This window comes from Balaenoptera acutorostrata, chromosome 1, assembly GCF_949987535.1.
Source record: "Balaenoptera acutorostrata chromosome 1, mBalAcu1.1, whole genome shotgun sequence".
NCBI classification, from domain to species: domain Eukaryota; kingdom Metazoa; phylum Chordata; class Mammalia; order Artiodactyla; family Balaenopteridae; genus Balaenoptera; species Balaenoptera acutorostrata.
Window position 1 is genome coordinate 44882116 of NC_080064.1, and position 11788 is coordinate 44893903.

At 41.8% G+C, this 11788-nt stretch overlaps 1 protein-coding gene across 2 annotated transcripts in view; it reads left to right on the forward strand.

Annotated features, from left to right (window-relative positions):
- Positions 1-1344, forward strand: part of SCP2 (sterol carrier protein 2) — a 158441-nt gene extending 157097 nt beyond the window's left edge. For both annotated transcript variants that reach the window (XM_007164440.3, XM_007164441.3), the window contains one exon: positions 192-1344. In XM_007164440.3, coding sequence (XP_007164502.2) covers positions 192-287 — 96 coding nt within the window. In that variant the 3' untranslated portion in view covers positions 288-1344. The remainder of the gene's footprint in view (positions 1-191) is intronic.
- Positions 1345-11788: the final 10444 nt, after the last annotated feature.

Genomic DNA, 11788 nt, shown 5'->3' on the forward strand with positions numbered 1-11788 from the left:
GCATGACTTTTACAAATTCGTACTTTTGAAGACTCTGGTTCTAAATCTATTCCTGAAAGCCAAGTTTCATATTTTGAAGAAAGTTTGAGACGTGGATAAATAAATCATCTCAAGGCTGGATAGTCTAGAGATATCAGCGGTCTCAAAACAAAAAACACCAAATGATAAATTTTCTTTCTTCTTCCTCGCAGGCCTTCTTTCAAGGTAAATTGAAAATCACTGGCAACATGGGTCTGGCTATGAAGTTACAAAATCTTCAGCTTCAGCCAGGCAAAGCTAAACTGTGAAGAACTCTCTTTGCCTACCTTTGAAAATCAAGATGAGATATATAGATATATATCCATATGTTTCATTGTCAGAACTTAGATTGAAACTACACATTGGCAAATAGCGTATTTGTTTTTAAATGGGTGCGACCAATCCTGTTTTTCCTAAACTCTGGGTGAATAGAACCTGATGGTGTACTACTGCTTTGCTGAATTGCATACAACTGTGCATTACAAAGTTAATATAGTAATTATGGTTTGGGGTAAAATTGAGTTTTAGAATAAAATTAGGAATAGCAAAATCCAAAAACTATGTAAACAAAAGCTCTCATTTTGCTTATAAAGTATATTTGAGGATTATTCTGCTGAAGATTCAATTTAAGTTTTCCTTGGGAGAACTAGGGAAGGAACAGAATACCAGTAGCTGGCCAGTAATTAGTGTTGTGCACTTAATGACCTTAATCTGTTTTCCATTGATAATTTTAAAAATTCTGTACTGGGATGTTTTTTTAAAAAAATCTTTACAGTTTTGCATTTCATGCCATCAAAACAGTATTTTCTTCCCAAATCAAAGAAGTATGATCAAGGCTTGGGAGAAAAAATATATAGCTGAACACAGGCCTATTTTTTAAAACAAAAATATTTTTAAGTGAGTTTCCTTCTTGGAAAAAAATCAATGTATTAGAATCATAAAACACTGTTGTTAAAAATAATTGAACAAATAAAGTTGGCTTTGAGATGCACAGTTTTCAAATTATAATCTCATATTAATTTAATTAAATTTGTAGAACTCTCCTTCCTTTGTTATAATTTTCCCTTTTCATATGTTTAGTTTAACAAGCCACATTTAATTTACCTTCCTAGTTTTTTTTTATTCAATTTAAAGGAATATTGCTTTTTATTCCTTTTTTTTAAAAGGTAAATTTCATATCAGACTTTGGCATGTGATGTGTTTTCCCTACTTTTACCTTCCTAGTTTTTCTAATGCTAATGTTATTTCTATTAACTCGGTAAGATATAGGGTAAAATAATGTTTTTGGAAGAATGTTTAATAGAAAATTAAAATAGCTCTTCCTCATCTCCTTTGTTTTTATTGTGTATGTTCTTTTTGTTCAGGGTTTTCTAAATGATGGAGAGTAAGAGAAACATTGGGGATTTACAATCTGTGTTATCTAGACTACTATCTACTGGTTACTTTGGCATAATCAATCACTAGCTCTTGATTAGGGAGGTGCTGTGTTGTGGTGGAAAGAGCACTTGACTAGGAGCCAGGAGTCTTGTTTCTCTTAGGCAAATAAGTAACAGTCTGCTAGCTTGTTTGCTGTTTGCTAGCCTGTTTGCTAACCTGTTAAAAGAGGGCATTTAAGATGGTCTTTAAGGTCCCTTCTGTTCTGATAATCCTGTGAGTCTACTCAGAGCCCAGTAGAACTGTTTGGGAGTTATCCAGGTCCCACCTTTCTGCTGTTAACACGTTTACTTCACCCAAAGGTGGTCAGAGGTAAAAAGCCAGGTGGTTTGATTTTGCTTGTTTAGATGTTTGGAGCCTCTACTAATCAAATCAGGACTGTGGATCCAATCCCCCTAGGCCATTTAGCTTTGCATGTTCTGTGACCAGCAGAACAGCATTTGGGGATGGGACAAGATGGTAAATTAAGGCAGTATAAGTTTATCTCAAGTCCCATAAAATCAGTTCAGAACACAGACTTCCTAATCATAGAGGCTTTTTACTCTGAGAAGAAAAAAGACTTCAAGGAAAAAGTTCCAACAAAATGTCTGATTTATTTGTAGTTTGGATTTGCTGCATTTTTCTGCCTTCACTTGTCCCAGATAGCAGGAGATGTTTGTTTTAGGCTTTAGGATGAACCTGAAAAAAACAAAAACAAACAACAAAAGAAAAACAAAAACTTGTTCTTGGGGTAGAGATGTATCCATATATAAATACAATTTATATGTATAATAGAAAAGTACTTAATGATAAAAATATAGTAGTAGTTTAATTTCTAGGGAAGCATCATGGTTTGGAGGAAAGAGGTTAACAGGTCTGGGTTAAAACTGATACTGTTACTGGTTTTGCTACTTGTGCAGGTTGAGCCTCAGTTGCCTGATCTGGAAAGTGGAGATATTAATATTGACCTCCTAGGATTATTGAGAATCTAGAGAGGTAACATATGTAACGTACCTAAATTAGTGTTAGGTGTACATCGTAGTCATTCTTAGTTCCCTTACTGGAAATGTGAGTTCCCTTCCTCTCCCCACCTTTTGCCTCTGTGATATGTGATAAGATGTCTGTAGTGTGTTTTTTTTTTTTTTATGTCCCACTTTTTGAGTCTTTTCTCATTTGTTCATTCACTGAACAAATATTTCTTAAGTGCCTATCATATATTGGGTACCATATTGAGGGTAATGCTAAGCACTGGAGACGGCAGTGAGCTCCTCAGTCAAATCAAAAAGATGAATAATTATTACAGACTGATGTGCTGTGCAGGAGATGGTCAGAGTGCTGTCATGGAGAGTCATAGTGACTGACTCACTGTGATACAGTGGTTAAGGGTGACATCGCTGAGGAGGCAATATGTGAGCTGAGATCCACAGGTTGAGGAATGAGCTGTGCAAAGAACCATGCAGGAAAGGGGGAAAGACACCTGGCTTGTTCTAGAAATTGCAAGAGGGCCAGTGTGAGTGGAATATAATGACCCAGAAGGACAGGCCCAAGATGAGGCTGGATAGATACACAGGAGCCAGTTATATTGGAATCTGTTTGTTACAGTAAGGCATTTGTATTTCATTCTTAGTGCAGTTGGGAGCTGTTGAAGGTGTAGCTTTACATGTGTTTCTTTCTCACTCATGCTGCATATCCACTTCACCTTCATATCCTAAGTCTAGAACCCAGGCTAATGGAGCACTTCTGTCTGGAGCACTGCTCCCATTTCATTGTTGGAAGAAAGTCACATGCCTCACCTAACTTCACTGTCTTACCATGTATCAGAAGAAGAGAATGGAGTTGGATTATTTCTGAAGGAACTGATGACCATCACAGAAGGGCTCTAGGCAGGGGAATGAAATAATTTAAACTGTCACTGTAGCTGCTGTGTGGAGAATGTACTGGGAGTACAGGGCTGGAGAATGGAAGGTGCAAGAAGATGGTGTCCTGGACTAGGGCGTCAGTGGTGGACTTAGATGTGGAAATTAGGCAGAGGTAGAGCTGACAGAACTTGGTGACTGGATATAGGGGCAAGAATGGCTTCCAGTGACTGGCCAGCTGAATGGTGGGTCATGACTGGAATGAGGAGGGGACAGCAGGTTTAGGGAGAGTGGTTGAAACAATAAGCTCCACTTTTGAACTTGTTAACTTTGAGATGCCTGAAAAGATTTCCAGGTGGAGATATCAAGGAGGCAGCTGCATTTACAAGACTGGAGCTCAGAGGTGGGGTCAGCTTGCAGATGCACTTTTGGAAGTCATGAGCATATGGGTGGTATTTAAAGCCACAGGAATGGATGGTGTCACCTGGGGAGGGAAGAAGGGGGATTAGAGTACGCCTTGAGGAACCCCAGCTGTTAGAGATCAGTTAGAGGAGGAGGATCTGGCAAGGGGTATGAGGACAAAGGACTAAAGAGGTGGAGGAAAATTTCCTGAGAAAAGATACAGCCTAAAAGTGGCAGTGGTCAACTGTGTCCTATGCTGCTTGTGAGGTCAGTTAGGATGATGTCTGAAAAGTGTCTACTGGATTAAATTTGGCAACATGGAAGTCATGGGTGATTACTACAAAATCACTTTCAGTGCTGGATTGGAATTGGTTTCATAAAGAGCTACGAAAAACAAGAACAGAAAAGTTCCATTTGGTAGTGATATGTTCAGTTTCCAAGTGATTAGTACAGAGCAAGCACATTAGCTAATACTTTCAGTTCTAGATTAGGTCATCTTGCACATGCTGTTCTCTGTGCCCACCCTCACCATTCTCTCCCTGCTGCCTGCCACTTTATCCACTTGGCAAATTCCTTTTCATCCTTTTCATGCCTTAGCTTTCAGGAAGTTGTCCCTCTTTGCCACACACACACACACACACACACACACACACACAAACAAAACAAAAAAACAAACACTACGTAATCATTCCTTTGTAGTAATATGTTTCTGTCTCCCACCGAACAGAGAGCTCCTTAAGGGCAGGGACTGCGTTTCATGCGTCCATTTTGATACCCCCAGTGCAAAGTCTTGGCTTACTGTCATAAAGTGAATGAATGAGATAAGCTGAATAACAATCTCATATTCACAGGGGGCTTTTCTGAAGATAGGAGCCTCATCATAGCAATGCATTATCTATGACAATGACCTTCTGTTGCCCCGATGTTGAAAGAGAACATTAAAAATTCCTCTTTAGCCGGACTTATCTTGCTATTTCTTTTTTTTTAAAAGAATCAATTTTATTTATTTATTTTTGGTTGCGTTGGGTCTTCGTTGCTGCATGCAGGCTTTCTCTAGTTGCGGTGAGCAGGGGCTACTCTTCGTTGCAGTGCATGGGCTTCTCATTGCGGTGGCTTCTCTTATTGCAGAGCACGGGCTCTAGGCGCGCGGGCTTCAGTAGTTGTGGCCCGTGGGCTCAGTAGTTGTGGCCCGAGGGCTCTAGAGGACAGGCTCAGTAGTTGTGGTGCACGGGCTTAGTTGCTCCGCGGCATGTGGGACCTTCCTGGACCAGGGCTCGAACCCGTGTCCCCTGCATTGGCAGGCGGATTCTTAACCACTGCACCACCAGGGAAGTGCTATCTTGCTATTTCTTTGAAAATTTTTGCAGCTTCTCAGAATAGTCTTTCAACTTAAGATTGAAGCAGCCTGAAGTAATCAGAAAAGTCAGTTTATTTGTAGTTTTATTACGTTTGTAAAAAACAAAGTGGCGGGATTTCCCTGGTGGTGCAGTGGTTGAGAATCTGCCTGCCAATGCAGGAGACACGGGTTCGAGCCCTGGTCTGGGAAGATCCCACATGCCGCGGAGCAACTAGGCCCGTGAGCCACGATTGCTGAGCCTGCGCGTCTGGAGCCTGTGCTCCGCAACAAGAGAGGCCGCGATAATGAGAGGCCCGTGCACCGCGATGAAGAGTGGCCCCCACTTGCCGCAACTGGAGAAAGCCCTCACACAGAAACGAAGACCCAACACAGCCATAAATAAATAAATAAATAAATAAATAAACCCAAAATTAAAAAAAAAAAAGTAACACTCAAGATTTCAGCTTTAAAAGAAAAAACAACAACAACAACAAAGTGGCCTAGTTGGTTCTGGGTACATTAAAATCATTAGTCTTCTTGCTGTACTTGTCCAGATGAATTAAAAATCTCAGGTTTCTGTAATCCTTGTTGCATATATAGAAGAACAGTAATGGAGCACATGATTAGGAAGTTGAGTGTGGAGGTGACGGAGGAGTCACTGAGATGGGATCAGAGGAATCTCAGATCAGGTCCTGTCTGCCTCCTGGAAGCTAAGTTAGGACAAGGCTTTAAGCTTCGTCAGACTTTAGTTTCTTCCTCTGCACAAGGGGGGCACTGTTCATATTTTTAAAAATAGTCTCATTAGACTGTGAACACCTTGAGGGCAGAAATTGTTATTCACCTCTGTCTCTAGTATTAATACCATGTCTACCAAAGTAAGCATCAGCAGATGTTTCTCAGACAAATGAGGAGTAGACAACAATCCATTAAAGTTCTTTGAGATTGTAATATACCTTGTAAAAGGTTCAGTTACATATAAACATAAACTCCTTCTGTTTTCTTCATCTGTGTCACCCTAGAAAAGAGAAACATGAAGTTAAATCCTGTAAGTAACCGCTTTATCTTCTGAAACTTTAGCAATTTGAGAAAATAATACATTTAGAGCAGCCTGGTATAGTGGGAAAACTTGGGGCCTATCAGATGAGGGTTTTGGTCCTAGCTCTGGCACTTAAACATTGGGACCTTCCTTGAGCTGATAATGACTCTGAGCCTGTTTCTCACTCTGTAAAAAGAGAATAATAATGCCTACCTTGCTGGTTGTGAGGATTAGCAATTGTAGCTGTAAAATGTCACGTACTCAATAGATGGTGCCTAATGTTATTTGAGAAATTTTTTTAACATGAAGGAATTTATTCATTGGAACATTTTGTGATAATCCTTTGAGTTCAGATAATCAGCTAACTTCAGGATTGGGGACAATTTGCATTCCTCGTTGACTGTCATCTTACATTTTTCTCAAGGTTCATTAAAATTTAATAGTCTCTGTAACTGAGTGAATATAGGATTATGTAGACTTTCAGAAGGTTTGCATTTCATCCAAAGATTACAGTTCTAGCTGTCCATGGCATGGTTGCTTTTTGAACACAAAGAAGTTGCTTGATTTTATTGACTGGGGGAAAAAAGGGTAATTAGCCAGATTGTACCTCTGGGTAACTTGCTCTGTGGGATTGAGTTTGTTTAGAGACTTACTCTGGGATTGAGTTTGTTTAGAGACCACACTGATGTGAATTTAGGAACTTTGGGTATACTACTAAACAGCTAATGAGGGCCCTGAAAGATTTATGTGCTATCAGGAACCACAGCCATGTCTGGCCAAATTTTAGAGTTTTTCTCAATAGAGAGTTACAAAATCTACTGGAAAGGTCCAGTATTAATATCTATCTGGAGACTGCTGCAAACAAACAGCTCTTTAGTTCTTGGTAAGAACAGAGACTATTGGGCCAGATTTCTGGCCCTTAAGAAATGTGGTGTCTGATTCCATTCGGCAGGAAGTTTAATCTGGTACGGAAACTTTAGCCAGACTTCTTGGAGAAATATTTTTTTAATGTAACATATCCAAAACTTATTGCAAAAAGCAATGTCCACTTAGTCTATTCTATTAATAATCATTTAAATACTTTGTAAATAAATATTCACAGTGCTGTTTTCAGCAACATCTAGTAAATGCTTGACCTTTTAATTCCTGAATTTGTGGCCATAAACTTTTATGTAAAATTGGGGGAAATTCTTTGTAGTCTGCTGTTTATTTAAGCTGCAGGCAGAGAAGCAGTAAGTGCTACAGTTTTCTAATCAACTACCAAACAGTGGTAGGTTTTCTTTTTCTTTGTAAGTTACTGTATAATTCACTTTTTAGAATACGGCACCTTCTATAGTGTCCAGAACGCTCGGTTCAACATTAAACACCTCATTTAGAACTGGAATATATGGACACGGATTTTGGACAGGAAGGCAGAGCAGTATAAGAGAACGGCTGACTTAGGCAGGCTGAAAGGAGCCTTCCCCTTGGCAAAATGATACCCAAGGGCAGGGTGTGATAACAGTTCACAAATACTTGAGAGGTGCAAAGACCAAAGGGGGAGGGGGTTATTTTGCTTAGTTATTAGAAGTAATGAGAAGTATAGAAAGGAAAATTTCAGACTGAAAATCAGTTGAATTTCCTGACAGTAATAATTGGTCATGAGAGGACTGAACGCACCAACCACAGAGAAGATCCTAAACGAATCTGGCAAAGCAGGGCATTTCATTGCGGAAGATGTACCTCAACAGTGGCCGAAGGAGCATCTGAATGGGAGGAAATATTTTATTGACAGCCACTCTTGAGGATTTCTCTTTATCCCATTTATCAAAATCTTTTTTCTTCTATGTGTCAGAAAGAAGGCTTTGATATCTTTTTATATTTACTTGTTTATACCCTGACGGGTTCCCTGACTTACTAGATACCTTCGGAAGAAACAGAAGGAAATGAGTATTCAGAAGCTTTTAAGTTTTCACGATGTAAAAGCAGCCTGAATTTTTGTTTGTTCTTTTCTTTTTTTTTTTTTAGTCTGTTTTTTATTTAGCTTAAGGTAGGAGAATCTGAAAGCCACCAAATGGTAGCTGCAGTGTAGGAGACACCTCTCACTGGAGTTGGAAGCAGAAGGCCTGAGTTTGAATTCTGACTCAAGTACATACTCATTAGCTGGTCACCTGAGCAAGTTAGTATCCTCCCTGAGCATCGATTTCCTAAAATAAGGGGGCAATAATCCCATCATGCTTGGGAAGATTAAGTGAAACGATGTGTAGGAGAATGCTGCTGTACAATGAACCAGTTCTAGTTGTGTTTGTGTTAGTTTTTTTTATTGCTACTGTGACAAATTACCACAAACTTAGTGGCTTAACTTCTTATCTAGAGGTTCTGGGAGAGAATCTGCTTCCATGCTCGTTCAGGATGTTGGCAGAATTCAGTTGCATGCGGCTGTGGGACTGAAGTCCCCGTATCCTTGCTGGCAGCCAGGGGTAGTTCTCAGCTTCTAGAGGCTGCCTGTGTTTCCTGCATCTTTAAAGCTAGTCAAGTCCTCATATTTCAGATCTCTCTGATCTCCCCTTCTGCCTCATCTCCTACCTCCAGCCAGAGAAAGTTCTCTGTTTTTTTTTTTTTTTTTTTTTAAATATAGTTAATTTTTTTTTTTAAAGATTTATTTATTGATTGATTGATTACTATGTTGGGTCTTTGTTTCTGTGCTAGGGCTTCCTGTAGTTGCGGCAAGCAGGGGCTACTCTTCATCGCGGTGCGCGGGCCTCTCACCATTGTGGCCTCTCTTGTTGCAGAGCACAGGCTCCAGACGCGCAGGCTCAGTCATTGTGGCTCACGGGCCTAGCTGCTCCGTGGCATGTGGGATCTTCCCAGACCAGGGCGCGAACCCGTGTCCCCTGCATTAGCAGGCAGATTCTCAACCACTGCGCCACCAGGGAAGCCCCAAGTTCTCTGTTTTTAAGAGCTCATGTGATTAGGTTAGAACCACCTGGTTAATCCGGGATGATCTCCCTATTTTAAGGTCCATAACCTTTATTACATCTGCAAAATCTCTTTTGTCATATAATGTAACTATTCACAGGCTCTAGGGATTAGGGTTTGGACATCTTTGGGGGTTCATTCTGCCTACTACAATGATGGTATTTTAGGGCTAGAAAGGGACCTTACAGAACATGAGATGGGGTTCTTGCCCTGGAGGGTTTATAATCCAGGGGGAAAGAGATGAGAAATATAATATTCAGCAAGAAAAGTCCAATAATAAAGAGTTTGTATGGGATGTTATAGGAGCCCAGAAGACTTTTTCTGTACCTGACTAAGCCTGTGGTTTTTTCATCATGCCTTGCTTGTTCTTTGATCTCATTTATCAAGATCCTTCAGATGGAATCCATATACACAGAACACCACCATGCAATTTGATTTCTAAATGTCCAGAAAATTAAGCTGCTGCCATAGCTCAGTATTTGGGACTCTGCTACTTAATAAGGAAAGGTCTTGAGCCCTTGAGGTCTTGAGTAAGAGGAGTTATTTTCTTCTCTGATGATGAAGTATAACACCACCTTATCTTCCCTTATCTTGTCCCTTATCCCCGATTTTTCCTCATCAGACCCCCCTTTGAGAGCCTTCCTGTCCCTCACTCCTAGTTCTTTCTGTCCATGTATATGTCTTTACTCCTACCCTCCTTTGAGTTTTCTTGCTTCATATTGTTTTGAAATAGAAGGCACTTACCCGGAGCAATGCAAAGGTTTATGTTTAATTCTTGTCACTTGTCATTTCTGCTTTAATAATGTTCCGTGAATGTTCAGTCAGATCTGGGTGATAGTTTTGTAGTAATAGCAGCTGCCATTTACTGAGCACTGACCATGTGCCAGGTGCTGTGCAGAGTCCTGTACGTCCTCCTTCTCATTTAATTTAGACATTCTGTGAGGTGTAGCTAATATTTATCTACATTTGAATCGGGCTGGGATTTGAACCCAAATCTAAGTCCAAAGCCTGTACTTGACGCCATGCACTACAGTAATATTAGACAGGAGCTGAAACTGAGGGGCAGTATGAAGGCACCAAAGCAGCACAAGCAGATTCAGGAAACCTAAATTTCAAACTCTACTCTGTCTTGACAGCCCATGTGAAAGTTAGAGGATCTGCTTCGAGAGCACCAGGATTGTCTCCATTTCCCACCAGAGACACTCAAAGTGATTTCTGCATATAAGACTTAAGCCAGGGCTTCCCTGGTGGCGCAGTGGTTGAGAATCTGCCTGCCAATGCAGGGGACACAGGTTCGAGCCCCGGTCTGGGAAGATCCCACATGCCACGAAGCAACTGGGCCCGTGAGCCACAATTACTGAGCCTGCGCGTCTGGAGCTTGTGCTCCGCAACAAGAGAGGCCGCGACAGTGAGAGGCCCGCGCACCGCGATGAAGAGTGGCCCCCGCTCGCCGCAACTAGAGAAAGCCCTCGCACAGAAACGAAGACTCAACACAGTCATAAATAAATAAATAAAAGAACGTGAATTTCTTAAAAAAAAAAAAAAAAAAGACTTCAGCCAGGTGAATTTAGCTTGTGCCTACAGCACTGGGCAGCCACAGAGCATGCGTGGGCCCTGGCTTGGCATTCCACAGAAGAGCCTATTTCTCTGAGGGGAGGGGGTGGGGCAGGCAGGGGGAAGTGGTGTGCCCTGTGGCTGGAGAATACCTTCCCCACAGGGTTGGGATGATTAAGATCTTCAAGGATTTAACGTAGTAGGCACTTAGTAGGCACTCAGTATGTGCTGGTTCTCATTGTCCTTCTAGAAGGTTGTCTTTAGTTCATGGGTATTCAAACCAGTAGAATCGTGCTCTTCTAGCTCCACTTGAATCTAGGCTCAAGGAGAATTGAGGAGAAGACATGAGATGCATCTCTGTGTTGGCTCCTGTCCAATCCTGTGAATCATACCAACTCTCATAAATGTAAGCTGGAATTTGAGGCCAAAGAAGGCAAAATATTTCCCTTTCCCCTTCTTGAGTTCTTGAGTTACTGATGTAATGGAAACAGACAGTCCAGGGTTCAAATCCAGGCTCGGCACTTGGCTGCTCAAGTTACGTGCCTGTCTCCATCATGGAAAGAACTTGGACTGTGGGGAAGAGTACACTTGGTCATTTTACCCAGTCACTTATCCTTTCTAAGGCTGTCTCCTTACCTGTGAACAGAGGCAACAGCAGTTCTTCTCTTACAGGGTTGTGAAGATTAGAGAGTAATGCATGTGGTACAATCAGGATCCGGTAGCAGAAGCAGTGAAAGGTCTGGAGGCTTTACACCAGCTGTTCATTCATTCAGGGCCCTGGCAATTTAAGTTGAGCTAGTAGTCCCAAGTTTCAGTCCCTTATCCTTTTCCCTCTCCAGCAGGAGGGCGGCCACGCAAGGTAGCTGGGGGTGCTCTGTCCACAGGCCAGAGCAGGTATGGGGGAGAGCCTTGTTAGGCCGTGGAGGTGCCAAGTACCACCTAAACCCAGCCTGACCGCGTTCTACCACCAAAGACCCTGGCGCCAAACGGTGTTGCTTCAGCTGCTAGTAGTTAATGCTCCTTGACTTGGAAACGTTGTCAGCTCCTGGGAGCAGTATGGTGCCGCGAGGGCTCACGGGTCACCCCCCTAGTCTAGCTGCGACTGGGATCCGCATGCACCCTACTCCCAGCGCAATTTATCGTCCTTCAAGGCTCAGCAGGCTGTGGGCCCAGGGCCGAGGTGGACGTGGGGGGAATTTTCCGGGAAGGGGCCCA